General features: G+C 37.5%; 3 protein-coding genes across 7 annotated transcripts; 2 read left to right on the top strand and 1 right to left on the bottom strand.

Moving 5' to 3' along the window:
- The first annotated feature begins 7,260 nt into the window (after nucleotides 1–7,260).
- Nucleotides 7,261–10,276, top strand: LOC118433433 (serine/threonine-protein kinase/endoribonuclease IRE1-like). Of its 3 annotated transcripts, none has more exons than XM_035845361.1 (4): nucleotides 7,261–7,343; nucleotides 7,600–7,819; nucleotides 7,902–8,097; nucleotides 8,367–10,276. In XM_035845361.1, the coding sequence occupies exons 2-4, from the start codon at nucleotides 7,637–7,639 to the stop codon at nucleotides 9,929–9,931; spliced, it is 1,944 nt and encodes a 647-aa protein (XP_035701254.1). In that variant the 5' UTR covers nucleotides 7,261–7,343; nucleotides 7,600–7,636; the 3' UTR covers nucleotides 9,932–10,276. The 3 variants fall into 3 exon arrangements, with proteins under 3 accessions (XP_035701254.1, XP_035701255.1, XP_035701256.1); XM_035845362.1 differs by having other exon boundaries at nucleotides 7,261–7,352; XM_035845363.1 differs by having other exon boundaries at nucleotides 7,267–7,315.
- A 2,350-nt stretch (nucleotides 10,277–12,626) lies between these two features.
- Nucleotides 12,627–14,922, top strand: LOC118433427. The gene is made up of 3 exons (XM_035845353.1): nucleotides 12,627–12,908; nucleotides 13,691–14,039; nucleotides 14,549–14,922. The coding sequence occupies exons 1-3, from the start codon at nucleotides 12,772–12,774 to the stop codon at nucleotides 14,870–14,872; spliced, it is 810 nt and encodes a 269-aa protein (XP_035701246.1). The 5' UTR covers nucleotides 12,627–12,771; the 3' UTR covers nucleotides 14,873–14,922.
- A 451-nt stretch (nucleotides 14,923–15,373) lies between these two features.
- Nucleotides 15,374–22,851, bottom strand: LOC118433419. Of its 3 annotated transcripts, XR_004833367.1 has the most exons (6): nucleotides 22,622–22,851; nucleotides 21,805–22,557; nucleotides 19,401–19,705; nucleotides 19,240–19,339; nucleotides 17,847–18,621; nucleotides 15,374–15,406 (listed from the first exon to the last, which is right to left on the bottom strand). XR_004833367.1 is itself a non-coding variant. In XM_035845342.1 (4 exons), exons 1-4 carry the CDS (start codon nucleotides 22,730–22,732, stop codon nucleotides 19,330–19,332), a joined length of 1,179 nt encoding a protein of 392 aa, XP_035701235.1. In that variant the 5' UTR covers nucleotides 22,733–22,851; the 3' UTR covers nucleotides 18,976–19,329. The 3 variants fall into 3 exon arrangements, 1 of the variants encoding a protein (XP_035701235.1); XR_004833366.1 differs by having other exon boundaries at nucleotides 19,240–19,705; XM_035845342.1 differs by lacking the exons at nucleotides 15,374–15,406; nucleotides 17,847–18,621 and having other exon boundaries at nucleotides 18,976–19,339.
- Nucleotides 22,852–24,873: the final 2,022 nt, after the last annotated feature.

Here is a 24,873-nt window from a genome sequence, read left to right as displayed (position 1 = left end):
TGAGGGTTACACGAAACTATGCCACTTTCAGTCTCAAATCCCCCCGTCAGTATATTCATACGTGTCTAATTTACCTGTCGGGAGGATTTGAGACAGAAAGTGACGTATTCTCGTATAAACTCTAAACAAATTTGAGTAAAATTGTCACCAAGACGACTATTGGGTAAAAGTTACCCAATAAAAGTTAAAATGTATCCAACTTTTATAGATTTTCGCTCAACCTTGAGTAAATTTTATCTTTGTCGGGGTAAATTTTACTCAATTGTTGTCTTGGTGGCAATTTTGCTCAACTTTATTTACAGTGGAACTCTTAAATTTTCCAGAACCATGTTAGAGTTCAAACTTGAGCGGATATTGCGTAGGTTCGTCAGTGGCGATATCTCATGACTAATTGTGCCAAAAATATTTATCAATTGTCATTCAACATTTCCAGACAGTGGTAAATAATTTTGCACAAAGCTACGACTTTTTTAACAAAATAATCAGAAATATTACATTTTACCCACCCGCAAGGTTAACGAATTCTACATAGATTAGTATCCCATACAAGTATCGGACGCTTGGCGGATTCTTTTGAGTTGCTATCCAATGATCTTCATGAGAATCTCATGAAACGGTCTCGCACCAGAATTGTAGAGCATTTCTTGTTGCACAAAATCCGGATGGGGTGCTCGCAAATCGTCGTAGAATCGTTTCCAGTTTGTGACAAAAAAGTCGTCCGTGACAAGAAGATCTACGACGTCTTTTGAAGATACATAATCCAGAGTGTTTAGGGTTTCTGGAAATTAAAAAATAATAATTTAATATTCCTAACAATTTAAAATGTCAAATCTTCGTTTCCAATTTTTGCAATGATTTTGCAAATTTGTTAAAACACAGAATTCCATTGGGTAGAGGGATTTGCTATTACTGTCAGTCTAGGAGTTAGCTGCGGATTCAGGATAGGAAAAGCTGTGATTTCACAGCTCGGAAAAAATTAATTTCCAGAGCTGAAAATTTCACTTCAGAACAGTCAGTTAGCACGGTTGACTGCCCTTGAATGGTTATCCAGCAATAAGTAAGTTATGTTATAGTACAAATTTGCACATTTCGTAAATTTTTGTCAATTTTGTGATAAGATTTCAAAAATCGTGGTCATTTTAAGATCCGACCACTCCCCTTTCAAGTGGGGGTTGTTAAATGCACAAATTCAAATTATGACGGATTCACATTTTAAATTATAAGAAGATTTCAAAGATTGTCATTATTTTAAGTTCTGACCACTCCCCTTTCGAGTGGGGGTGGTCGAACGCACAAATTCATATTTTGACGGATTTACATGTCCAATTGGGAGAAAATTTCGAAAATCGTCACCATTATAACTTTTTAAGTCGGAAAGAGGACAATTGTTTTATTTGAAATGGTTTTAACTAGGGAGGAAGACAAAAAGTCATTGTGCGGGAGAAAGTTATTTCCGGAAGGTAATTGATTTTCACGATTTTCTCTCCGCGGCTTAAAATCTGTCATTTTGAGGGGTTTCTCCTATGCAAACCAAATGTTAAATTTGAACATTTTCTTGTCGAGAAACGAGATATTTCCAATGTAACGCAATGTTAAATTTTGGATCTTTCGAGTTGTATTAAACCTGCTGAATTTCGCCTCCCGCACCATGACCACAACCTACCTGTATCGTCCCCGACTTAATGCATTTTCTTCTAGTTAATGATACTCCTTAAATGGTTTAGATCCGACCACAATCTCACTTTGCCCCATATATGGGGGGTGTGGTCAGGTGGGATGCAGCTCACAAACTTCATGTTCGTTCATAATTTGTTGATTCCGCCACAATCTCACTTTGCCCCGTATTGGGGGTGTGGTCAAGAGGAGCCTCATTTCATTTGTACGCTTCAAGTTCATATTTAATATGAACTTGATATCCTAATAGGATATCAAAAAATTACAATTAAATAAAAAATCAAACTTGATAATACGTTCTGGATATTACGAGTGTACATTGTACGTCGGGTGTGCCAGCGTGCACATTAGTTATGTAAAGTCATTTTTTTAAATTAAAATAGAATTATTTCGTACTTCGCACGAATGAATATTTTTTTTAATTGGCATTAAAAACATAGCAAAATGTATGCTATTTTTTGGTCCGCTGCGTTAATTTTTAAAGTTTTCCAAAAATTCAAATTTTCGAAAAACCAAAATAAAAAATTTCAAAAGCTGTGAAATCACAGCTTTAAAAATTCAAAAGCTGCGGATTCACAGCTCTGGAAATTATTTTTTTCCGAGCTGTGAATTCACGGTTTTCCCTATCTTGAAAGCTGAGAATCCGCAGCTTTTAGAGCTGCAGATTCACAGTAAAATACCGTGAATCCGCAGCTAACTCCTAGACTGACTGTAGGTTAGAATAAAGTCGGACACAGTTTGAGGTAATTTGAGACACAATTTAACTCTTAAAAGAAGAATTGGACCGTAAGGAGCGTTCAAATCTTGTGGTGGAGAATTTTTATTTTTTACCTTGTAAATACTTTTTGAAAAGTACCGTTTTTAACAACAATTCATAAATTTTTATTAATTTTAAACTTCAAAATTTTAACCCGAATTTTTATTAAATTTAAGCCACGAAAACATTTTAGCGTGCACTCTTAGAAACTGGGTATTAAAAACACGAGCAGTATTGAATACGTGACTCTACCGCTTTGGTATTAAACGTCTGTACACACCTGGTATAGATTCGGTAATGAAATAATGCTACCTGGTAACCATTTTATTACTAGGTGGTATTAAATTTTGTACCATATGGTATTGATTTTTAAATTTATTTATTTGCGATTCGACTGCGCCCCCCTCGCGGAGTGGGAGGAGCTCAAAGTTGGAAAAATCGCACGGTCTGAGATTTTTAGCGCCGCGGCGGGTCAATATTTTTGAAAACGGTATTCGCCAAAAGTTTACTAATTTTTTTGTCTACAACCGTTTTTGAGCGTTTTTTTAAATTCCATAAAAAAATTTCATGTTTTTGGACTGAAATTTCAAATTTTGAAAAATCGCGCAAAATTGTTGGGAAATCATTGAAAATTACTCAAAACTAGTAAAAACGAAAAAATTTCAGATCAGGTGTTCCTTAGGTCCGTTACAAGTAAAAATATTGCAGTTTGAAAATACATGCAAACAACCGTTTCCGCCATCTTCTGGCGGAGTTTTTCAGTGGAAAGCAACTTCCGAGAGTGGGTGTGGCAGGTTAATAATACTAAGAATAGTAAGTGCTATAACCGCCTTTCACCGATTTTGGGTATCTTGAGTTGCTGCAGAATTGCAGAGGAGCAAAGAGGGCCATCCGTCACTTTCCGACTAATAGTAAGATTGGGCGTATTCACGTCAAGTTCGCATAGTTAGACGGGTGGCCAACAATTGCTACACGATTTTTCAACGACTTCCACATACACGTCGGTTACACATGTCGTTGCGAAAACGTGCTTCACCCCTTCCCGTTCAGATTCGGTAGAAAAACGTTCGCGTTTCTGAACAAGCTGACAAAGGGCGACATATTTCCCGGCGTATATTCCCTTGTAGGAATCTTTCTCCAATCGATTATTTGCTGGGATGCTTGCAAAATCAGCTCTCAATTTCGAACAGTGTAACCAAAGAGGCAAATTGAAATCAATCCTCCTTACGTTGTTCTTGGCTATATTTTCCGCAATGGTTTTGATTTTGCTGCATTTATTCCCGTGTCCGTAACGAGGCGGTTTGTTTGTTGAATTGTTCTGAAGATGTTGAAAGAAAATGTCGAGAAAATTGTAAGAATTTACTAACTGAATTTTAATTTACTGTAATTTATTGACCCGTATTTTTTCGTTGTTCTGAATGCGCATGTTTTCGTCTGTGGCGGAATTTTTAAATAAATTTTCAGCCAAAAGCTACATTTTTCAAAATGCTCTAACTTTTCGAAAATCCATTTTTGAATTTTTTAAAATTTGAAAACATGACGCCATTTCTGAATCTTTAAAATTGCAAAAAATCACAATTTTTAGAAAATCTAGAAATTTTCAAAAATGGGGTTCTAACCATTTTTGAATCATTTACCTCACACCTTTGCATTTTAAGTCGTCACAAATAAAACCTGTACATAATGTTTTTACCAGGTATCCATGGTTACCTTCCTCGTTACTTTCTTGGAATTTCATTTCTTGCTATTCAATCTGTTGTGACAGCACCAGCCGGGGTTTTCTTCGGTTACCTCCTAAAACCTTGTATGCCGCCTGCATTTATGTCGATGGCATTATTGCCATGCTACGACTGGGATGATGTGACAATTAATTCCTTGATAAATGTGGTTCTCGCCATGCTGGGAGCATATTTGGGGGCACTGGTCTCAAGTACGTTAGTCTTTACGATGATCGCTCTCCTGGTGTATCCTATCGAAGTCCAACTGCTTATCCTAAAGGAGTTCAAAAGGTAAATATGTATATCACCAATTTTTACCTCCATAACCATGGCATTTTATGCAGAAAAGTGTCCAACACTTTAGAAGCGATCTAAGATACCAGTTATTTTACGTTTTTATGTGTTACGTGGTTGTTATGTGGAAACAAAATCTAGCGTATTACTTTTAGCTTTATATAAATCCGTAAGGGACAATCATAGATATTAACCTCTTATCAACGAAGTACACACATTTATGCAGCATTTCATGTTTCGTTGACCACGAAATATACAAATTACACCAAAATTTCTCAAAAACAATAATATTTTTGTGGTAATTTGTTGAAAACTCGATGGTTATAAGGCGATTTTATGAATATTTTCTTCACATATTTCGGACTTTTCCCCATACCGAACAATGTTAAAAAGTGGATTTCTCGTGCTTTTCGTCAAAAAACTCGTCAAAAAATTGGTTGAAACAAAATCATATCAGGTGTAACTCTGAAATAAACATTGTACCAAAGAACAATTTTAGTTCAAAAGCATAAGTATGAAAGCGGTTAATTTGTCTTGCAGAGAATTTGAATCACGAGGTTGGATTGGAGCAATCTTACTTCCTCGCTACAGATGATTTCAGTTGTTATCTCGTCTGCAGAAAAATGCCTTTAAAGACCCAATTATGCCAGTAATTATTATGGTTGTCATACTGTTAGAAAGTACCTCTCTATTCGTTCTTGCAACATCTTAGCATGAAGTCACCTTGACCGTTTTGGGATTATTTTCCATCGTGGCGATCGCCTGTTTCATCGTAATTCAATGTTTCTTTAAAATTATGTCGTATCCTTACATTCGATCCGTAGAGCTGATAAACCACGCACAAATAGGAATAAGAAATTGTTCCAAATGGGAAGTGAAATTTGTCAAGTCGTGTTACACATTGAATGAAGAAATGGGGAATAACACCTTTTTTGATAGAATGACATCCCTCGTAATCTGGGAGATGAGTACGGATATTCTAATTACATTCTTGTTCATGTAAAAAGAGAGGGACATAAGAAAAGAATGTACACTCCAATTAAATATTTGTAGTATAAAGTCACAATAAAGAATGTAAATATTTATGGAAAGCTTAAGTGACTTAATTATTAAGTTGCCTTAATAACACACTCTAAGCAAAATTATAACGAATGATTACTTCGCGGAGTGCATATATGACCCCGACGTGGCTGGCAATATCAGACTACTGCACATAATTGAATTGTTATAATAGGTTAGAATCAAATCTTTATAGCGGCAGTAATGAATCAGTATAAAAGCATATTGATTCATTCATTACTGCCGCTATAAAGATTTGATTCTAACCTATTATAACAATTCAATTATGTGCAGTAGTCTGATATTGCCAGCCACGTCGGGGTCATATATGCACTCCGCGAAGTAATCATTCGTTATAATTTTGCTTAGAGTGTGTTATTAAGGCAACTTAATAATTAAGTCACTACATTGTTTGTTTTATTACTGAGAGTGGGGCATTTATACGTAGAAATTTTCGACAATTTTTCTTACCTATAACCGGATTTTTTTTGGAGTGAAACTTGCTCGATGCGATGCCCCTTATTCTCAACTTCGAGTTTGTAACGCTTTTTCCGCGATGAAAACCTTCCTGGCCCATTTTAAGGGTGTCTTTTTTTCCACTCATCATTTAAAACTTTCTAAAGTATGTTAAAATTCGTAAATTCGTCGGTGTAAAAGTTATTGCTGCACGATGAAAAAACCGAAAAAATCAAAACGGTGAATGTTGGATGACGTAGGAGGACTGTCATGATTTTTTATGACTGCAGGACCAAGATTATCATATCCCGAATTTGCATACCCCAGCGTTTTTTTCATATTAAGCTAATGATAAGCGATTTTCCGGTCTTCCAAGCCGTGAACCTTGGACGCATTTGTTATACTCTGTCCCAAACCAGTTTTAATTAGTCCCTGGATAGTTGATTTACTTCATATTAACAGCTATGCCATGCAGCATTCGGATTCAGGATTTTACTAGGTGGTCAAGTTTTTCAACCGATTTTTCATATTTTCGTGCGTTAGGCAATTAGTGGAATTTCTAAAGTGCTAATTGTTCCAGACTCTTTGCCTGGCTTTTACCAACTCTACGATGCACTAGTTGATAAATTAATTACAAAATTAATTCACAACATAATAATTTAAGCTATTTTTATAGCCCTTTCTATGTAACCTCGGCTGGAAAAGTATTTCACTAATACCTCCACTTCAAATGAACAGGGAGGAGCCCGTTTTCAAAATTTCGAGTCGAAAAAAATTAGAGACTTATCTGATTAGTTTGTCTATCAAACAGTGTAAACCGTATTTGTTTACATTATGTCAGTTTTTCGCGCGAGCGTTCAAAATTTTCTACGTATAAACGCCCCACCCTCTGTATCGGACCTGACCTGACCTACAATGCCCATCTTCAAACTCATCCGCACTTCAAAAATTATGAACACATTGGCGAAAACCGCGACTCGAAATTCGAATCCGTTCTAAAGTTGTCGTGGATACGGACAAGACATTCACATAAAGGGATTTCGCTTCACTAACATATATTTTTAATACATGCTTTGTGATTTGGTACAATAAATTAATCACTGTATTGCATATGTAAATATATCAAATTATTCCAGCCAGAAAAATATATATATACCATTGCAAACTCAACTTTCCAGACCAATTGAAAGTAACGGCTTATCTATACAGATAAGTTGAATCAGCATAGTCGATTAACTTATCCACAATAACTAGATCACAATGCATAACGCAATAATTATTAAGCATGCCAAACTTGTCATTGCCACGTAACCCGTATCTAGTAACTAACCAGGAATCGCATCCTTGTAAAATATACGTCTGGCAGAACTCAACTTACTTACACTGTAAAAAAAGTTGAGTGAAATTGCCACCAAGACAACAATTGAGTAAAATTTACCCCGACAAAGATAAAATTTACTCCAGGTTGAGCAACAATCTGCCAAAGTTGGATAAATTTTTATATTCATTGAGTAACTTTTACTCAATAGTTGTCTTGGTGGCAATTTCACTCAAAATTGAGTACATTTTACTCAATTTTTTTACAGTGTACGAATAAAACTACTAATCCAGATAATAACATACTTATTCTAAAATTTACAGAAAAATATCAGTTTATAGTATTTTTATATTAAAAAATATGGAGAATGTAAACCCAAAATCAAAGCCAACAAAAACTCCTACCCTCCGACCACCCAGACCTTCTTCCAACAATGCGCCAGAACTGGACTCACCAAACTTATTGGAGAAGGCTCACTGTTCAGTCGCCAAATTGAAAAAGTATTGTGTCCAATTTGAACTTCCTGTACCTTCATATTCTACGGTAAAACTGTCAGCTTACGTTTATTGTTTAATATTTATTAAAACCCTTCCAATTTAATTAATATTCTCTTTCTTACTAATAGACACAAAAAACCGGATCCGACAAAATCATCCGACATATTACAACATGCACGGTTGGAAATACAACTCAAACTGGGATAGCAACCGTTAAAGCGGACTCGAAAAAAATTGCTGCATTTAAAGTATTCACACTAGTGGATCAACCAGGCAGCTCTGGACAAAATAAACCAAGCCCATCAAAACAGAGTATCATAAAAGGTTCATAAAAAGAAGACATATTTACTCTAAACAAAAGTAACCCAAATTTACTCAAGGTTGAGTAAAAAAAGATAGGGTGACACAACCATTGGGTAACATTTATCCACCCATTGGACGAAATTTATCCAACCGTTGGATAAATTTTGCCTACTTGTTCTGGCACCCTATTTTTTTTACTCAACCTTGGCCAACTTTTAGTTATATTTGTCTACAATGTATGCTAACAAATTTTCCTTAAAAAAATTCTATTCAACACGCGATTATTGTAGATACAGTGCCCACCAGCACTAGCAAAGCGGGCCAGAAGACTTCCCCCGATCCGAGCAAAATAACCCCTGCAAAATCCGAAAAACCAAAATCAAGTCCTACTAATTCTAAACCCGGTTCATCTGGAGGCAGCGCTCCACTAAACAAATCAACACCAGATAATACACCGACTCCCAGTAAACCAAAAGTGTCACCGCCGGCCACACCTTCTAATGACGCAATACCCCAACCAGTAACAAACCGACCATTGAAAGAAGTATCGAAAAAGGTATTTTACTACACTGACACTAAAATTGGAGATGGCGGGTCATCCACCGTTTACGAAGGCTATTTCGAAGTCCAAACTAGAAAAGCAGCAGTCAAGATTTGCCAAAAATCGTATTTGAATTCTAAAAAGAGCAAAGAGTTAGAAGTCCTTCGGAAACTGGCGGATCCCAACATTGTCACCTACTACATTATGCAAGACGTCGGTAAAACCAGTTACATCGTCATGGAACTTGCCGACTGTACTTTGACCCACGCCATTGAAAAACAACGCAAAGGAGGTACAACTTTACGAAAAAAATGGGCCTCCGACATGACTAAAGGACTTGCCGCTATGCATTCCATGAACATTGTCCACCGTGACATAAAACCAGACAACGTCCTCATCTTTTTCGGTAAAAACGTGGCAAAGTTAGCCGATTTCGGTATCAGCCGAGTTTTACAGTCAATGACGAAAGGCACCAATACACTGGCTGACGGTGGCACGAGAATGTGGCGGCCTCCGGAAGCTTTAGAAGTAATCGGTACCTCAAAAGAAGCCACCTTCAAGCTTTCCCCAAGTTATGACATATTCGCCTTAGGACTCACCATTTTCTACGCAATGTCCGGTGGGAGACATCTCTTTGCCAGTGATAAAAACGATGGTTCGTCAAAAGCAGAGGCAAACATTTTGAATTATTTGGTCGTCTGGAATCTGGAGTATGAGTCAACGTCACTCACAAACTTGCTTAAAGCCATGGTAAATAAGGTTCCGAAGGTTCGACCCAACGCCAAAGTTGTTTTGGAACATCCATTCTTCTGGGATAGCAAACGCGGCCTTGATTTCATCGAGGCGGTTACCATTGACCTAAAAAATGCTGAAAAACCAATGGCTGGTTCTGGCAAGAGTGAACTTGGCTTCGCACATGACCGATTTTGTAATGCGACTAAAAATCTAGAAAAAAATTGGAGGTCTAGATTATGTCCTGAATTAGAAGCTTTTATGACATGGAAGGCTGCCACTAAGTCTAAATTTTCACTGGAGAATAAGAAATATGGGGAAAAATCGTTCATCAAATTGATTGATTTTATACGAGATTACGATCAACACAATAAAGATTGGACGGCAGAGTTTGAAAATGGGAGACTTAAGAAGGACGGTGTGTTTGGAAAGGATGGGACAAAATATGGAGACTATTTTCTGTCCAGATTTCCCGAATTGGTCACAATTCTGTACACCTTCTTTCAGCAAAACAAATATTGGGGGGTGAAACTTCGACAATTTTATGAGTTGAATAACAAAGAGGGCTTTGAGAAGTGGTGAGACAATGTGGAATTATTCTTAACCGTGTATTAATATTTGGCCATAAAGGTAGTGAGTTTGTTAGAGAATATATACATACATACATTCATACATATATATACATATATTAACATTTCATGCACTAATTCTAAAAAGAGCTAAATGCAGTTACTTATTAATTCTGAAAAGCGCTTTGTATAGCTTCTTCTCAATTCTAGAAAGAGCTAAGTGCACTGTTAAAACAAACTGCACTTGGCTCTTTTCAGAATTAAGAAGCGATTACATTTAGCTCATTTTTGAAGTAATATGACGATATGTGCACAAAAAAACTTATTTTTATTCTAAATAAATTTATTTATCTGTTCAGACATTTAACGCCCTTATTTTAATACCTTTATCCATATTATCCATATTTCTTTGTTCAAATCTGGCCATGTTTTCTCGTAGTAACTCCCTCTAGGCTTTCTTTGTGCAAGAAGGTCCTTGGCCGCGGACGAAATTGCGACTCCGCCACCGTATCATCCAAAAGCGAACCCCATTCACATTTCTGTAGGGATTGAATATTTCCGGCATCACTTTTCGTAATATTTTAGAAGGACCGTACTCATGACAACGTCTCATTTCGCATCGCAACTCATTTAGCAAACTTGCGAAGCACAAGAAAGCCGTGTCGTGAGAAGATTCACAAAATGTGGCTATACAAATCTTTATAAAAACACCTATTTTGATGCCATTTCCATGGGTTTTAGGAATTTCTCTCGCTGGCGTTTGCGAGGATGAGTTTGCGAAATAACAACGTAGTGGGTAAATTTGCAAAAGAATCCTACGGTTTTCCAGCAAGTTGTGCAAAAACTTCTCCAGTTATGCTCAATTTGCGAAAAATATTCCTGGCGCGAGTACGGCCCGAAGTATTTTCAGGCATTGGGGAACGTCCATATGTTAAGTCATCCTTCCTATCTTTACCATATTAAAATTCCATATCCCTTAATGTACACCGTCTACATTAGTAATGCCGCATTACTAATAATTTCTTCCATCATTGTGTTAAAGCTTCGTGCCAGGTTTTGTGGAAGCTCAGCCAAAAGTGAATTTCACTTTTCTTTGAAACCGGGTGGCAATTCCATTCGTGTTTTTAGAAAAACCCATTGTATGCTGATTCCTATAGGTCATCGATTTAGTTCAAGCCCGATGAATTTCCGAACCACACCCCCTTTTGCCACACTGTTCCAACTTGCTCTTCCAGCAGGTTCATTATTGATTTTGTCGCGTATGCTGGGGCTCCATCTTGTTGAAAAATAATATTCTTTTTTCTTGAAGACATACGGCTGTCCGTGGCCTTGAAATATGCTGGGATAGGTTTAGGGTGGGATGGGATAAGGTTATCCCATCCCAGGTTTTCTTCACTCACTTTTTCTTCGTTCGTCACAAAATGAAACTTTGAGATCCCACCAGCACAATATTCATTAGCTAGCAGGATTCTGAGGTTGTGTTTTGGGTGGGGCATCCTATTTTTCGTCCTATATCTCAAATTTAGTGGACTGCATTGTAGATATAATTTGAGCCAACTCTCATCAGTGAAAAGGATGTTTGATACCAGTTTTTTTACCCTCTTCCCGCAGGTTAAAAACCCACTTTTTCAACAATTTCTCCTAATTTTAACCATTCCCCAATATTCTATTTGCTTAAAACGAGTTTTCCCTTACTCCGATATGCCTTCTGACCTAAACTTTTTGTTTTGAGATACTTGTGACCAGTTGTCGTGGAAATGCGCTTCTTCTTCCTTTGAATTATTTTTTGAATTTATTACCAAATCATCCCCACGGCTGTATTAAAGTCACATATCAATGCCGCGATTTACTGATTTTCTTAAGAGTGCATATACACGCCGGGCAGTAATGAATACATAAATACAGATTTTCTAAGAGTGCAGCCCTCTATAATGTACACATATTTATGCATAATACATTCGTGCAAATACTGCAACTTGCGAAAAGGACACGAAATTACTCATAATTTTGTGAACAACAAAATTATTTTTCGTGAGGATAATAAAATAAAAAATAAATGATAAATGTACTCAATGTATTAAACCCAGTGAATTATATGGGTATCTAGTTAGAGATTTTATTCTAAATAAGCAGACACGAACATACATATTCTTAGAGTATTTAATAATAATATCTAGAGTGGAAAAGCCCATGGTAAATTTTGAAAATCAACAACTTTTTTGATACGATGCAGACGAAAATAAGGGTGCATTAATTTCCGTTACCAAGTAATGTCACATAGTTTCAACAAAATTCAAAAAATAGTGACCGGAAATGTGCGAAAAATGAAGGGAATTTCAGTAGAAATTCAAATTTTTGCATGTTTTTTTTCTGAAACTATGTGGCATTGTTATTAACGAAAATTATTGCACCCTTATTTTTGTCTGCATCGTATCAAAAAAATTGTTGATTTTTGGAGCTTTTCCACTCTAGATATTATTATTAAATACTCTAAGTACATATTAATGCCCAGTAGACAATGGATGTAGGAAAATATCATCGCTGTTGAGCAGCACTAAAACACAATAAGAAGACAGCTCAAGATCCTGCATGCATAAGTAAGGAACTAAGTAATTGTAAATTTACCATGTCGTACTCCTACATAATCCATAATTGTGAAGCAGTGACTAATATAGAGATAACTTAACTCCAGTCACGTTCACATTCTCTCTCAAGGAACAAGTCGCATACTAAATTCTTCTAAAGTCTTTATACTTTGTTCTCATTCTTTGAGTAAATCTGGAACATATCAGTATCATCCATCAATAAGTCTCCCTAAGTCTAAATTTATCCAGAATTGTATATTTCCAAGAAATGAATCCAATCGGAATATTTTACCCGAAACGACACCCCAACAACACAAATTTTTACCACACGGAAGAAATTGGGGTCCACAAAGTGTGCAAACTTGGAGATCAAATCGTTATTAAAATGGACGTCGAATTATTCCAGTAAGAAAAAATTAGTTACTAGAGAGGTTGAGCAAGAGTACATGATTGTACTTAGCGCTTGTAAGACAGCGGGAAAATTAAATATTAGTCAGAATTTTAGTAAAACACAGAAATACAAATCTCTGACTCCAATCAGCATTGTACGGCATGAATCTACCCAACTTACGGCAATTTTAAATCTGCCGCCAGAAATTAATCAGAATTACAATCCTACAATACAATATTCTTGCTCAACCTCCAGAATTACAATCATAGATTGTGAATGTGATTCTAGGCTAGAGTGATTTTTTTTACAATCTTGTACTCTCGCTCAACCTCTCTATTAAGTGGTCTGAGCTACTTATTGTGATCACTTTGTCCGTCCGTACGTAAGCAGGATATCTTTTCAACATACTCAAAAACGGTTTTCGTCATTGTACTTCTAATTTTTACTTCCGCGTTGAGATCTATAATGGTGTCAATCGGACAACCCCCCCCACAGCACCAGGGATGTGGTCGAAAATTAAATTTACGAAAATTTTCATATGGGGAGTCATTTTAAAGCAAATTTAGTCACGAAATCAACGACGGTAATATTTTTTATTTTTGACCTCGTTGTCGCGGTCACGTGGTCAAGAGACACATGGATAATATTTTTGATCGTAGGTCAAAGATCAAACATACATAATTTCATATGCTGAGTCATATTAAAGGAAACTCTGACACTACTTTTTTTATCTTCGTTTCGACGGTTTGTTTTTATTTCAAAAACACTAATTCTTCCTAAACATTCTTTCCACCAGTCCGGACGAAATAAATGTGCGAACTTTAAACAACTCCGTCATAATTGAAGGCAATCACGGAATCGGGGAACACGACCATTTATTCCACCAAGTTACCCGCTCCTTCCAAAGGACGTTTCCACTCCCTCCGAACGCAGTTTTGGACCGCTTAACGTGCAACGTCGGACCGGACGGCTGGCTCACCGTGGTCGTACCACTTATCCCAGGAGATGAGGGTGAATTGAAGGGGAGGTTGCACAAAGTGACGCATCCGTTCGTCGATGTGACCCCACACTTGCCAAGTTGGCATGAAACCTTCCAGCTGAAGATGGAATGTCCTGGAGTGAAAATTAGCAAGGAGCAGGTCGCGGTAAGGATAAATATTTCATGGTGAAAATATTTTTTATATTTTCTAAAGCCACGTACAGAGGACGTCATTTCACGAGTGAAATCGAAGACAGTGAACTGCGTGCAATTTTGACAAGATTTCAGGATCCTCAAAAAATAGGTTTTTTTTCACAAGGCTTGTATCGTGAAATCGACCCCCTATTTTCACCACCCTAGATTTGGGAAAACATGAGAAGTCCTTGTACGATACCTTCAATTTTTGTAAACGCGGCTCATTCAGGTCAATTATTTAATTTTTAAAATTTCCGCGCACTAATTTTTTTTTGGGGGGGGGGGAAGTGATATGATCATTAATGGTGATGATGTCCTGGCATTGTGAAACTAAGTCGTGAAATTTCAAGAAACACTTCTCAGTTTTTTTCACGAGGTGCAAGTATCGTTAAAAATGCTTATTTTTTCACGGCTCGTGAAAAATAGGTTCTCTGTACTTGGCTTTAGGAAGGGCGTAAATATGTATTTACATAATTTAAGATATCCCTCGAAATCCCTAAATTCCTGCCGGACGAGGTACAAGTAAAGACCGTGGGTGACGAGTTGATCATCTCGGGAAGTCGGCACGATGATGACGAAAATGTCGTCCAAGGTTTCGGAGGAACCGGGAGCTGTGGCAAGATTGGAGTCAAGGCCAACTTCACGAGGAAATATCCGCTCCCACTGAATTCTAAGAAGGACGCGATTTACTGTCAATTTAGTCAAAATCTTGGCAGAGGCAGCCCGACGTTAAGAGTTATAGTGCCCAGAGTCCCATTAGTCGTGGGAGACGAGGAGATAGAGCATGTTATAAATATTGTGTAATAAATTATGCATCCTCACGATACAAGAGAATAAACAGGAGTGCTGCTGAATTTTTAACGCATTCACGTAATTATTTATCAATCATGAATTGGCAAATTTTGCTCCGGTTTGGTCACCAGTTCCATCAATTCATATCTACAGACATAGGCATACATATAAATCATACCGGTAGATGGGCGAAAACTTAAATTTTCATATATTTAGTACACTGTAAATAAAGTTGAGTAAATTTGCCACCAAGACAACGAATTGAGTCACATTTACTCCCACGAAGGCAAACTTTACTCCAGGTTGAGCAAAAACCTGGCAAATTGGGATAAATTTGAACTTTTATTGGGTAACTTTTACTCAATAGTTGTCCTGCTGGCAATTTCAGTCAAAATTGACTAAATTTTAATCACATTGTTTTAGATGTACCTTGTATGTGCATCATTTTTATTTGAACATAGATAAATAATACACTTTATTGTAAGGTATAATTAGTAAAAATTAAAGTCAGATCCGTTTGATTGTTGGTCACACTGCTGTTGTTACCTTCAATTTTTAAAGAACAAGAATGTATCCATTGCAATGGATACAGACGTGAGCAATGCATTGCTCACGTCTGTCTGCTGCATATAAGACAATGAGAACTGACGATGTAGGCCTCCACACGCATGCTCATAGATTTGTGACGAAACAAGTGTCAATAGATAGCAAGTTTAATTAGTGTAAAGTTTCAGATGCAACTATCCCCCAATGTGCAGGTTTGGCGGAGATATTTGCATCAAAAGAGAGGAAAATTTGTAATGCAAAATTAGGAAAGTGTAAAATTGATGGTATTTTGGGCCTGTTTTCGCCTCTTTAGATGCAAACATCTACGCCAAACCTGGGCATTGGGGGATAGTTGAATTTGCATATTTCATAACAATTAAACTTGTGATCGGTTGACACTAGTTTGGTCACAAAATCCGTGCGCATGCGTGCAGAGGCCTACAATCTAAGTCCATAAGTTATGTCACGGTTGAGGTGGCTAGTGACAAGTTAATTAGCGCCACCTGGGCGTGCAATGGGGACAGGGATGGACTGAAAAACGGAGATTTTTGCGTGACATAATTTATAGACGTCCCCTCACATTAGATACATGGGGAAACCATGGGCAGATAAGTTATCTGAGATAACTTGTAAATTAAAATTATGACGTATGAGTTAACTTATAAGTCATAGAAACGCCATCGGTTTACTTATGTTTACAGTGTCGGACAGATGTCTACGTCCACATAGTCGCGTCAATTTCATTTTCAAGTTGTCACTGAACTACTGAACCAATTTTCATCATTGATATATCAAATTCTCACAAATTTAACGTAATTTCATAGCACATTATTAGTTTTCCGCTAAAAAATTTATTTTAGGCCAGAGATGTATTTTAATTCAAAATGAAAACAATTGGATGGACAAAAGTCAACGTCCAGTCAGAGAAAACATACAAAAAAAACTGTAATTTATAAGGAATGTTATAACAATTAATTTGGAATATTTGGTTGGGCCTCCGTTCGCTTTAAGGACGGCTTCAAGGCGTCGAGTCATTGAGTTTACCAAATTCTTGGTCACATCTTCAGAAATGGTTTCCCAAACTTCACGAATTCTGGATTTAAGGCCCGGAATTCCTGAAAAAGATTGTTTTCTTATTTCTCTTTCAATGTGGTCGCACAGATGCTCAATGGGATTCAAGTCTGGAGATTGGGGAGGCCATTCTAGCTTCGGAATTTTTTTTTCTTGAAGTATTCCATGGTGGACTTGGCAGAGTGTTTCGGATCGTTGTCTTGTTGGAAGGCAAATCGTCGTCCAAGTCCAAGTTTTCGAACAGATTCCTGGATATTACGGTCAAGTATTCCCTGGTACTTGTATTGGTCCATAATTCCGTCAATAAATTCCATTTTTCCTGCCCCACTTGAAGCCATGCATCCCCACACCATTACCGACCCGCCGGCGTGCTTAACTGTGGGGTTGAGATTTTATGGATTCAAAGCTTCTTTTGGATATCTCCACACTCTACGACGCCCATCTGACCCAAAGACATTGAACTTTGACTCGTCAGTCCATAAAATATGTCCCAGAATGTTTGTGGCTTGGAAATGTGGTCTCTGGCAAACTTCACTCGTTTGGTTGCATTCCTCGGTACAATAAGAGGCTTCCGGACTGCTCTGTGGGATTTCAAATTTCCCTTATTCAGTGTTCTTTGGATGGTCATAGGACTAACCTGTTTGCCGAACATCTCCTTGATCTCGGTAGATAGCTTTGGAGCACTAAGTGAGGGTGTAACGTTGACTTTGTTGAGCACGTGGCGTACTTCTCGGTGAGCCAAAATCGGTTTTCGACCACTTCTGACCTTGTTTTGGACTGAACCATTAGCTTTAAAGTTCTTAATGATTGTCTGGATGGTTGTCCTTGCTAATTTATACTTGGTCCATATTTGTCTCTGCGACAGCCCCCTTTTTGTCCACCCTTCCAGTCCTGAATGACAAGATCTCGAATAGCGATAGGAATTTCCTTGCGTGTCGACGCCATCATATTTTTCTGGAAGAAAATTATTTAAAAATTAATGCGGCATATGTTATTGATAGATTTATTAAGTTACCTGATTTTATAAATTGGAGAGATTTTTGTTGTTGACAATTAAAGTGAAGTGGACGTAGACTTTTGTCCGCTCAAATTTCATCCTCTCTCGCTCTGCACTATGATTCTCAGTTTTCCCAGAATTTTCAGAAATAACTCATATGTTTTATGAAATTACGTTAAATTTGTGAGAATTTGATATATCAATGATGAAAATTGGTTCAGTAGTTCAGTGACAATTTGAAAATGAAATTGACGCGACTATGTGGACGTAGACATCTGTCCGACACTGTATAATTATAAGTAAAGTTATAATTTTTGCATAAAGTTTTGCGTCCATGGTTGCCTCATCAATCTATTAATGTGTCACACTTACTGTGAAATTCCAAGTTATATCTGAACGGAAGAACAACTGCCATTTGAAAGAATAAAAATCCGATGCAAAATATCGTAAAAATGATGCAATGCGGATGCACTTCACCACCCTTTATTTCGTGATCTCCGCGTTTCGTCACGACCACGGGGAGGTTGTTGGCTTTGATAAAATTCGAAATTGTAATTTCATCCAAGGAAGTCATCTGAAATTAATGTATTCTTTTCTTTTAACCCTTTAAGGAGTATGATTAACTAAGGAAAATGCATTATTTCTGGCACATTATAAAAATTTTGTGGTCATGGTGCGAGAGAAATTCAGTAGTTTAAGAAAAAGTTGAAGCATCCAAAATTTAACATAGCGTTATATTGGGAAATATCGTCTTTTTCGGCAAGAAAATGTTGAAATTCAACATTTGGTTGGGATAATCCTCCGAAATGGCAGATTTTACATCGCGTAGAGAAAATGGTGAAAATAAATGACATTCCGAAAACGACAATTGTCCTCCTCCCGAATTAAACCATTCCTCAGGAAATAGACAATTGTCCTCTTTCCGACATAAAAGGTTAAGGATGAAAAAATTTCTGAAAACAGATTTCGGAAATGTATTTATTTCTCTCCTTGAAATTGGCCAGGAAAACTTTATCCATTTTTCTTGTTTGTAAAAGTAAAGTAGTCCACGTATTAAGAAAGGGATTTGTCCTTTTACAACAGCAAATATTGTTTGGCTGTACATCGCAGAAAAACAAGGTATGCAGTTCAAATGTTTTTAGTGAGCCTGAAATATAAACGTGTAAATTATCTAACAATGAGGAGGTGTGAGGTGGTTATCTCTGATTTGGACGGGATTAATTTGAAATTGTCCAAGGACAGAAATTAGCCGACCCGTGTTTCTTGTTTTCCAGAATGCGGGTGTTTTAGCGTCTGGCGGGATTTTTAAATTCGTTCTCAGCCAAAATCTGGATTAAAAAAAATGCTTTAATCTTTCGAATTTCGACCCGATTTCAAATATAAAACACAATTTTTGCTCAGAACTACTTTCTTGAATGTATAGAAATTCATTTTCAAATCTTTTTTATTTGAAATTTTCATGATTTTTTAAATTCAAGAAATAACCATTTTGGAAAATATCTTCTGAACAAAAATTGTGTTTTATTTTTGAAATCGGGTCAAAATTCGAAAGGTTAGAGCATATTGAAACCTCCAGATTTTGACTGAAAACCAATTTAGCAATTCTACCAGAAGCTGAAACGCCCGCATTCTGGAAACGGGTCGCCTAATTTCTGTGTCTGAACAATTTAAAATTAGTCCAGTCCAAATCTGGGATAACCACCTCACACTTCTGCATAGTAAGTATATTAATTTATGTAAATCCATGAAGCCAAAAATTTAGTACCACGTGAAAAAAGTTTTTCTCCATGTTTTATCCAAGCTCGAACTAATTGACCAAATGAGTACACATGGCTCAAAAAAAGCTTCAAAGTCGTCAAATGTAGCTGAGCACACGCGCCAAACAAAATTAGTAAGAAATTGCTACATTCAAATGATGGATCGTACCGGAAAGTGCAACATAATTGGACAAGATTTTGAAATGGGAGTTTAACGATTTTCAAATATCTAACAGTGTCCAGATCTTGGAAAAATGTTGGCGGAATCTCTACTTGAGGAGGATAAGTTATAGTGAGACTTTCCAAATTTGGCGTAACGATGGGATTAAGGGGCGGCAGTACGAGAGGGATATAATTTTTGAAGATTTTCAGTCTTGGCATCGCAGGTAATTCGAACAGCGGGAAGTCCGACTTGCAAGCAAAAAAGGCATCATGGGCTGTTCCAAGGGACAATTTCTCCAAAGTATTGCAGACCTAGTTAGAATTCCACAAATTAGTTGGTTCCGTCCGTGATAGCGCTTCCAGCAGTAAGGAGATTGCGATTTACGGAGTTACACTAAAATTCTGACTAAATTTTGGCTAAGTTTGGGAGACGCCGACTTTACGTTTACGTTAATTATGTTAACGTTTCCCTTACTTTTTACGCTGAAATGCACATTTTAGGGGAACCTAGGGTTTCTACACTCTTAGAGACTGGGTATTAAAAAAATGAGCGGTATTGATACGTGACTCTACCGCCTTGGTATTAATCGGTTGTATGTACTACTCTGTAGGGTTGCCGCGGGTAGCGAAAATGCTACCCGTTACCCGGCCCGCTACCCGGAGCCCAACTACCCGTACCCGCACGGGTACCCGTTGCCCGTTACCCGTTTTGAGAATTCGGTTAAACATTAACCAACTACCAAAATAACATAGATTTAATTAATTAGTTACCCTTCTAGGTTAATAAGAACCTCGAGGGAGTGCTGCTAGAAGTTGCTAACGATAAAAATTTTATCGTTAGCAACTTCTAGCAGCACTCCTTAATTTTATCATAAAATTAGCTGTATTTAACTAACTGTTCATGAAAACAAACTTGTTGACTTAGCCAAGAAACCAGTGAGACTTGATGGTTAACATTTTCATTTAAATGACATTTTTATTTAAAAACATTGGCTTGCAACTTCAATTTTTGCTTTAGATCGTATCATGTTTTTTTACTCCTACAAAATCAGGTTAAAAGATCACCAATCCCACATTACTATAAAATTACTGAAATCTTAAAGCAAGTAAGTTATGCTTCAGAAACAATAATTTCTTCCGGTTTTCTGAATTTATAATAGGATAGTGTGAAGTACAACATTCCGATTTTGTTTAAATTTTGGAATTGTGTCGTTCAAGTGAATGCAGGACAGTTTGAGCGATGTTTGGAATTTGTCAAAATATTTGGGATCAAAATTGAAGAAATACTGATTCTTATTGGTAACGAAGCGGATTTTTCCCACTTGTAAAAGTCGCTCCCTTTTCAAATTTGACTGGAAAATGTTTGATAAATTCTTACGATCGCACAAACTGCCTCAATAAACACATTGGTTGTATTGACTGTAACCTCATATTTGAAATCTGAATGTTGCAATTCACACCAGCTCATTGTTTCTATTGCACTGAGACTGTCGCAGAATTTCCGAAAAATTACGCACACTATCAACAATGATTAAATTCTGCATCAATAATGCAAAATAAAATTTCAAAGTAGAAATATAGCTCTTATATAACTCAACTGCTCACTGGCTGCGCAAGGCGAGCTATTTAATTATGTAAAATCGAAATACCCGTTACCCGTGCGGGTAGTAGTAACTACCCGCAGACATACGGGTACCCGCAATATCGTGCGGGTATGCGGGTAACGGGTACCCGCAATATCGTGCGGGTATGCGGGTAACGGGTACCCGGCCCGTTACCCGCGGCAACCTTACTACTCTGGTATAGATTCGGTAATGAAATAAGTAACACTATGTGGTAATCATTTTATAACCAGGTAGTATTAAATTTTGTGCCATTGGATATTAATTTTTTAAATTTATTATCAAATCATACCAAGGTGGTAAAGTCACATTAGTACCGCGTTTCACTGATTTTCTTGAGAGTGTAGGTAAACTAAATCTTTCGGCTTTAAGTGTAAAGTGAGACATAATTCAAATTTCGAGGGAATTTCAACGCTAATTCGCACCTGAAATTTTTTAACCGTACATTAACATTTACGTTAAGCGTAGATTTTTAGTATTTTCGTGAAAATTTAGCGTCCATACCTAATTTCACAATCTCCGTATTATTCTTGGACTTTCTCTTCAAGCTACAAATTTTGCATAGAAAGTTAAAAAAATCTTAATTTTAATTAAGGAAAAACAGAAGTCTGTCAAAAATGGTGTCGAAACTCTGTATACCGTAAATACCCTATTTATAGCCCTATTCTAATTATAGCCGGGTCTCTAATTATAGCCGGGTCTCTAATTATAGCCGGGTCTGAGATAGGCAGTTTTGGATTTTAGCCCTGGCTATAAATAGAGTATTTAGGGTACATTTCCTTAATTTACCTGGTTCAGCATTCCACACAAATTTCTTGCATCAACCAGAATCCCACCTTGTGTGCTTCCACGCACCTCCAATTCTTTCAAGTTCGAATTACATCTTAAATCTGGAAAGTGGACGCAATGAATCGATAAACTCTCCAAATTTGGAGCTTTATATAACAATTTGTTTATAAACTTCTTCTTCAGTGGAGCACTGCCACGTTTCTTCCTGTTACAAATTCTTAAATGTTTCAAGCCATCGTTGCCCCTGAAATTAAGGTCCATTTGACTAAAGTCGGTTTTAACTTGGCACTTTAAACAGTTAATTTGTGGACTTCTCACATTTAAGCAATACTCCAAAAATATGGACACTAAGGTTTTCTCAAATTTGGATTCCAACTCAAAATCCAGACTGGTAACTTCTTGGTGGTATTTTTTCAGAAAACTGAAAATGTTTGTCCTCCCTGCTGCAATACTTTGTTCCCTGGCGTGTTGATTTTTACTCTCAAGTTGACAACGTAACTTTGATATTAAAAGACGTCGACAAAGTAAGGGATTAATTAACGGAGGGGAGACGACAACTGTGCAGCATTCGCCACTCTTTTGGTAAAATAAGTTGCGAAGAGGGAACCAAAATGGGGTAAATGTGACCGATAAGATGGCAGAGTTCCAAGATTTGTTAACCAATCTGTATCTGAGGAGTGAAAAGTATTTCTTCGTAAGGCTGGTTTTAGTTCCCGATTCGTGTAGGAAATGAGTCAAAATTGTTTTCAGAATCTAAAAAAAAATCCGGAGGAATAAATAAAAAATCTGAAAAGTTGTTTTAACCTAAAAACCTTACGAGATAGTTGGAAAGGGCGAGTGAGATGGGGTCAAGGTCAATTTGCAAGGCCGTCTGGGTACTGATACGTGTCAATTCTATGGCTTGGTGAAGGATAAAATTATTCGCCATTTGCTACGATTTAAGGTTTTAGTGCAGAGTTTTAAATTGTGGTGGGTTGGTGACTAGAATACGTATTTATAACTGGAAGTTTTTTTTTGTGTGATGATGTGAATTAATTTCAGAGCAGATTTCATGGTGCATACTAATTTGTGAAACTTGAATGAACGGGATTCTCGTGTTGTGGGAGTCCAGAGAGTCACTGGATTATGGTCCAGTATGGACGGCAAATGGCCTATGCACCAATTTATTGCGAGCTATGTATGCACACTTGGTTTTTAAGAAACAGAATTTCGATCAGAGGAGGTCTCCCAACGTATGCTCACGGAGTTTGTGGCGAAACTAAGGTCAATAGAGCACAAATTTAATTAGGGTGAAATTTGCAAATGGCACTATCTGCCAATGAGCAAGCCTGGAGGGGATATTTACATCGGAAGAACGCGCAAATTTGCAATGAAAGATTCCAAAAGTGTAAAATTGCTGGCCCGTTTTCTTATTTTTTTATGCAAATATCCTGCCCATCGGGGGGTCGCATCTATTGCAAATATCATCTTAATTAAATTTTTGATCGATTGACACTAATTTCGTCCAAATCTGTGAGCATACGTTGGGAGATCTCCATTGTGAGTTACATATACGTGTGCAATCAGTATATTTGGATATGATTATTTATTATCACCTAATTGTATTCAGCTGCACGAGCATGCTCTTCGCAAAACTCGTAGCCAAACCATCACCCGACGCAGTGCAGATATGACTCTACTGTATTTGGAATTAAAATGTTATAACTTGGAATTAATTTGAAACAATACCAAGACTATAATGATACGTCGTATTTAATACTGTGCAAATTTAGTCTGGATATTATATTAAATTCCGCCAGATAAAAAAATGCGCAGTGATTTAACAAAACAGCGAGTAGAAATTAAGATAATTTTGGGATAAATTGTGTATTGTCTGGAACAAACTACTTAAAATGCGATGACGCCAACTGTCTCGCTCCGATTTTGACGAAACTAAGATTATTATGTAGCCTTGCATAAATAATTAGACACATGTTTCGGGATCGCAATTCGCATTTCAATTGATAGTTATGGCTTACAAGAGGTAGAAATGTGAAAAATTGGTGAGAGGAGTGGAGAGGGAGAGGTAGATATTTGAGAAATTGGTGAGAGGGGAGGAGAGGGAGAGGTGGAAATTTGAGAAATTGGTGAGAGGGGAGGAGAGGGAGAGGTGGAAATTTGAGAAATTGGTTGGAGAAGTGGACAGGTAGAGGTAGATATTTGAGAAATTGGTGAGAGGGGAGGGGAGGGAGAGGTGGAAATTTGAGAAATTGGTTGGAGAAGTGGAGAGGGAGAGGTAGATATTTGAGAAATTGGTGAGAGGGGAGGGGAGGGAGAGGTGGAAATTTGAGAAATTGGTTGGAGAAGTGGACAGGTAGAAGTAGATATTTGAGAAATTGGTGAGAGGGGAGGGGAGGGAGAGGTGGAAATTTGAGAAATTGGTTGGAGAAGTGGACAGGTAGAGGTAGATATTTGAGAAATTGGTGAGAGGGGAGGGGAGGGAGAGGTGGAAATTTGAGAAATTGGTTGGAGAAGTGGAGAGGGAGAGGTAGATATTTGAGAAATTGGTGAGAGGGGAGGGGAGGGAGAGGTGGAAATTTGAGAAATTGGTTGGAGAAGTGGACAGGTAGAAGTAGATATTTGAGAAATTGGTGAGAGGGGAGGGGAGGGAGAGGTGGAAATTTGAGAAATTGGTTGGAGAAGTGGACAGGTAGAGGTAGATATTTGAGAAATTGGTGAGAGGGGAGGGGAGGGAGAGGTGGAAATTTGAGAAATTGGTTGGAGAAGTGGAGAGGGAGAGGTAGATATTTGAGAAATTGGTGAGAGGGGAGGGGAGGGAGAGGTGGAAATTTGAGAAATTGGTGAGAGGGGAGGAGAGGGAGAGGTGGAAATTTGAGAAATTGGTTGGAGAAGTGGAGAGGTAGAGGTAGATATTTGAGAAATTGGTGAGAGGGGAGGGGAGGGAGAGGTGGAAATTTGAGAAATTGGTTGGAGAAGTGGACAGGTAGAGGTAGATATTTGAGAAATTGGTGAGAGGGGAGGGGAGGGAGAGGTGGAAATTTGAGAAATTGGTGAGAGGGGAGGAGAGGG

Source organism: Folsomia candida, unplaced genomic scaffold (genome assembly GCF_002217175.1).
Source record: "Folsomia candida strain VU population unplaced genomic scaffold, ASM221717v1 Fcan01_Sc051, whole genome shotgun sequence".
In the NCBI taxonomy this organism is placed as follows: domain Eukaryota; kingdom Metazoa; phylum Arthropoda; class Collembola; order Entomobryomorpha; family Isotomidae; genus Folsomia; species Folsomia candida.
This window is presented reverse-complemented; position numbering and strand designations above follow the sequence as displayed.

Bases quoted from the DNA above. Each gene is read 5' to 3' on its own strand.
- LOC118433433 (XM_035845361.1), top strand. From the start codon at position 7,637: ATGGAGAATGTAAACCCAAAATCAAAGCCAACAAAAACTCCTACCCTC. The intron at 7,820-7,901 runs GTAAAACTGTCA...TCTTACTAATAG, and splicing joins CTGTACCTTCATATTCTACG to ACACAAAAAACCGGATCCGA. The intron at 8,098-8,366 runs GTTCATAAAAAG...CGATTATTGTAG, and splicing joins AAAACAGAGTATCATAAAAG to ATACAGTGCCCACCAGCACT.
- LOC118433419 (XM_035845342.1), bottom strand. From the start codon at position 22,732: ATGGCGAATAATTTTATCCTTCACCAAGCCATAGAATTGACACGTATC. The intron at 22,558-22,621 runs GTAAGGTTTTTA...ATTTTTTTTTAG, and splicing joins TCGCCCTTTCCAACTATCTC to ATTCTGAAAACAATTTTGAC. The intron at 19,706-21,804 runs GTAAATTAAGGA...AATTCTAACTAG, and splicing joins TGTGTGGAATGCTGAACCAG to GTCTGCAATACTTTGGAGAA.
- LOC118433427 (XM_035845353.1), top strand. From the start codon at position 12,772: ATGAATCCAATCGGAATATTTTACCCGAAACGACACCCCAACAACACA. The intron at 12,909-13,690 runs GTAAGAAAAAAT...TCTTTCCACCAG, and splicing joins ATGGACGTCGAATTATTCCA to TCCGGACGAAATAAATGTGC. The intron at 14,040-14,548 runs GTAAGGATAAAT...ACATAATTTAAG, and splicing joins TTAGCAAGGAGCAGGTCGCG to ATATCCCTCGAAATCCCTAA.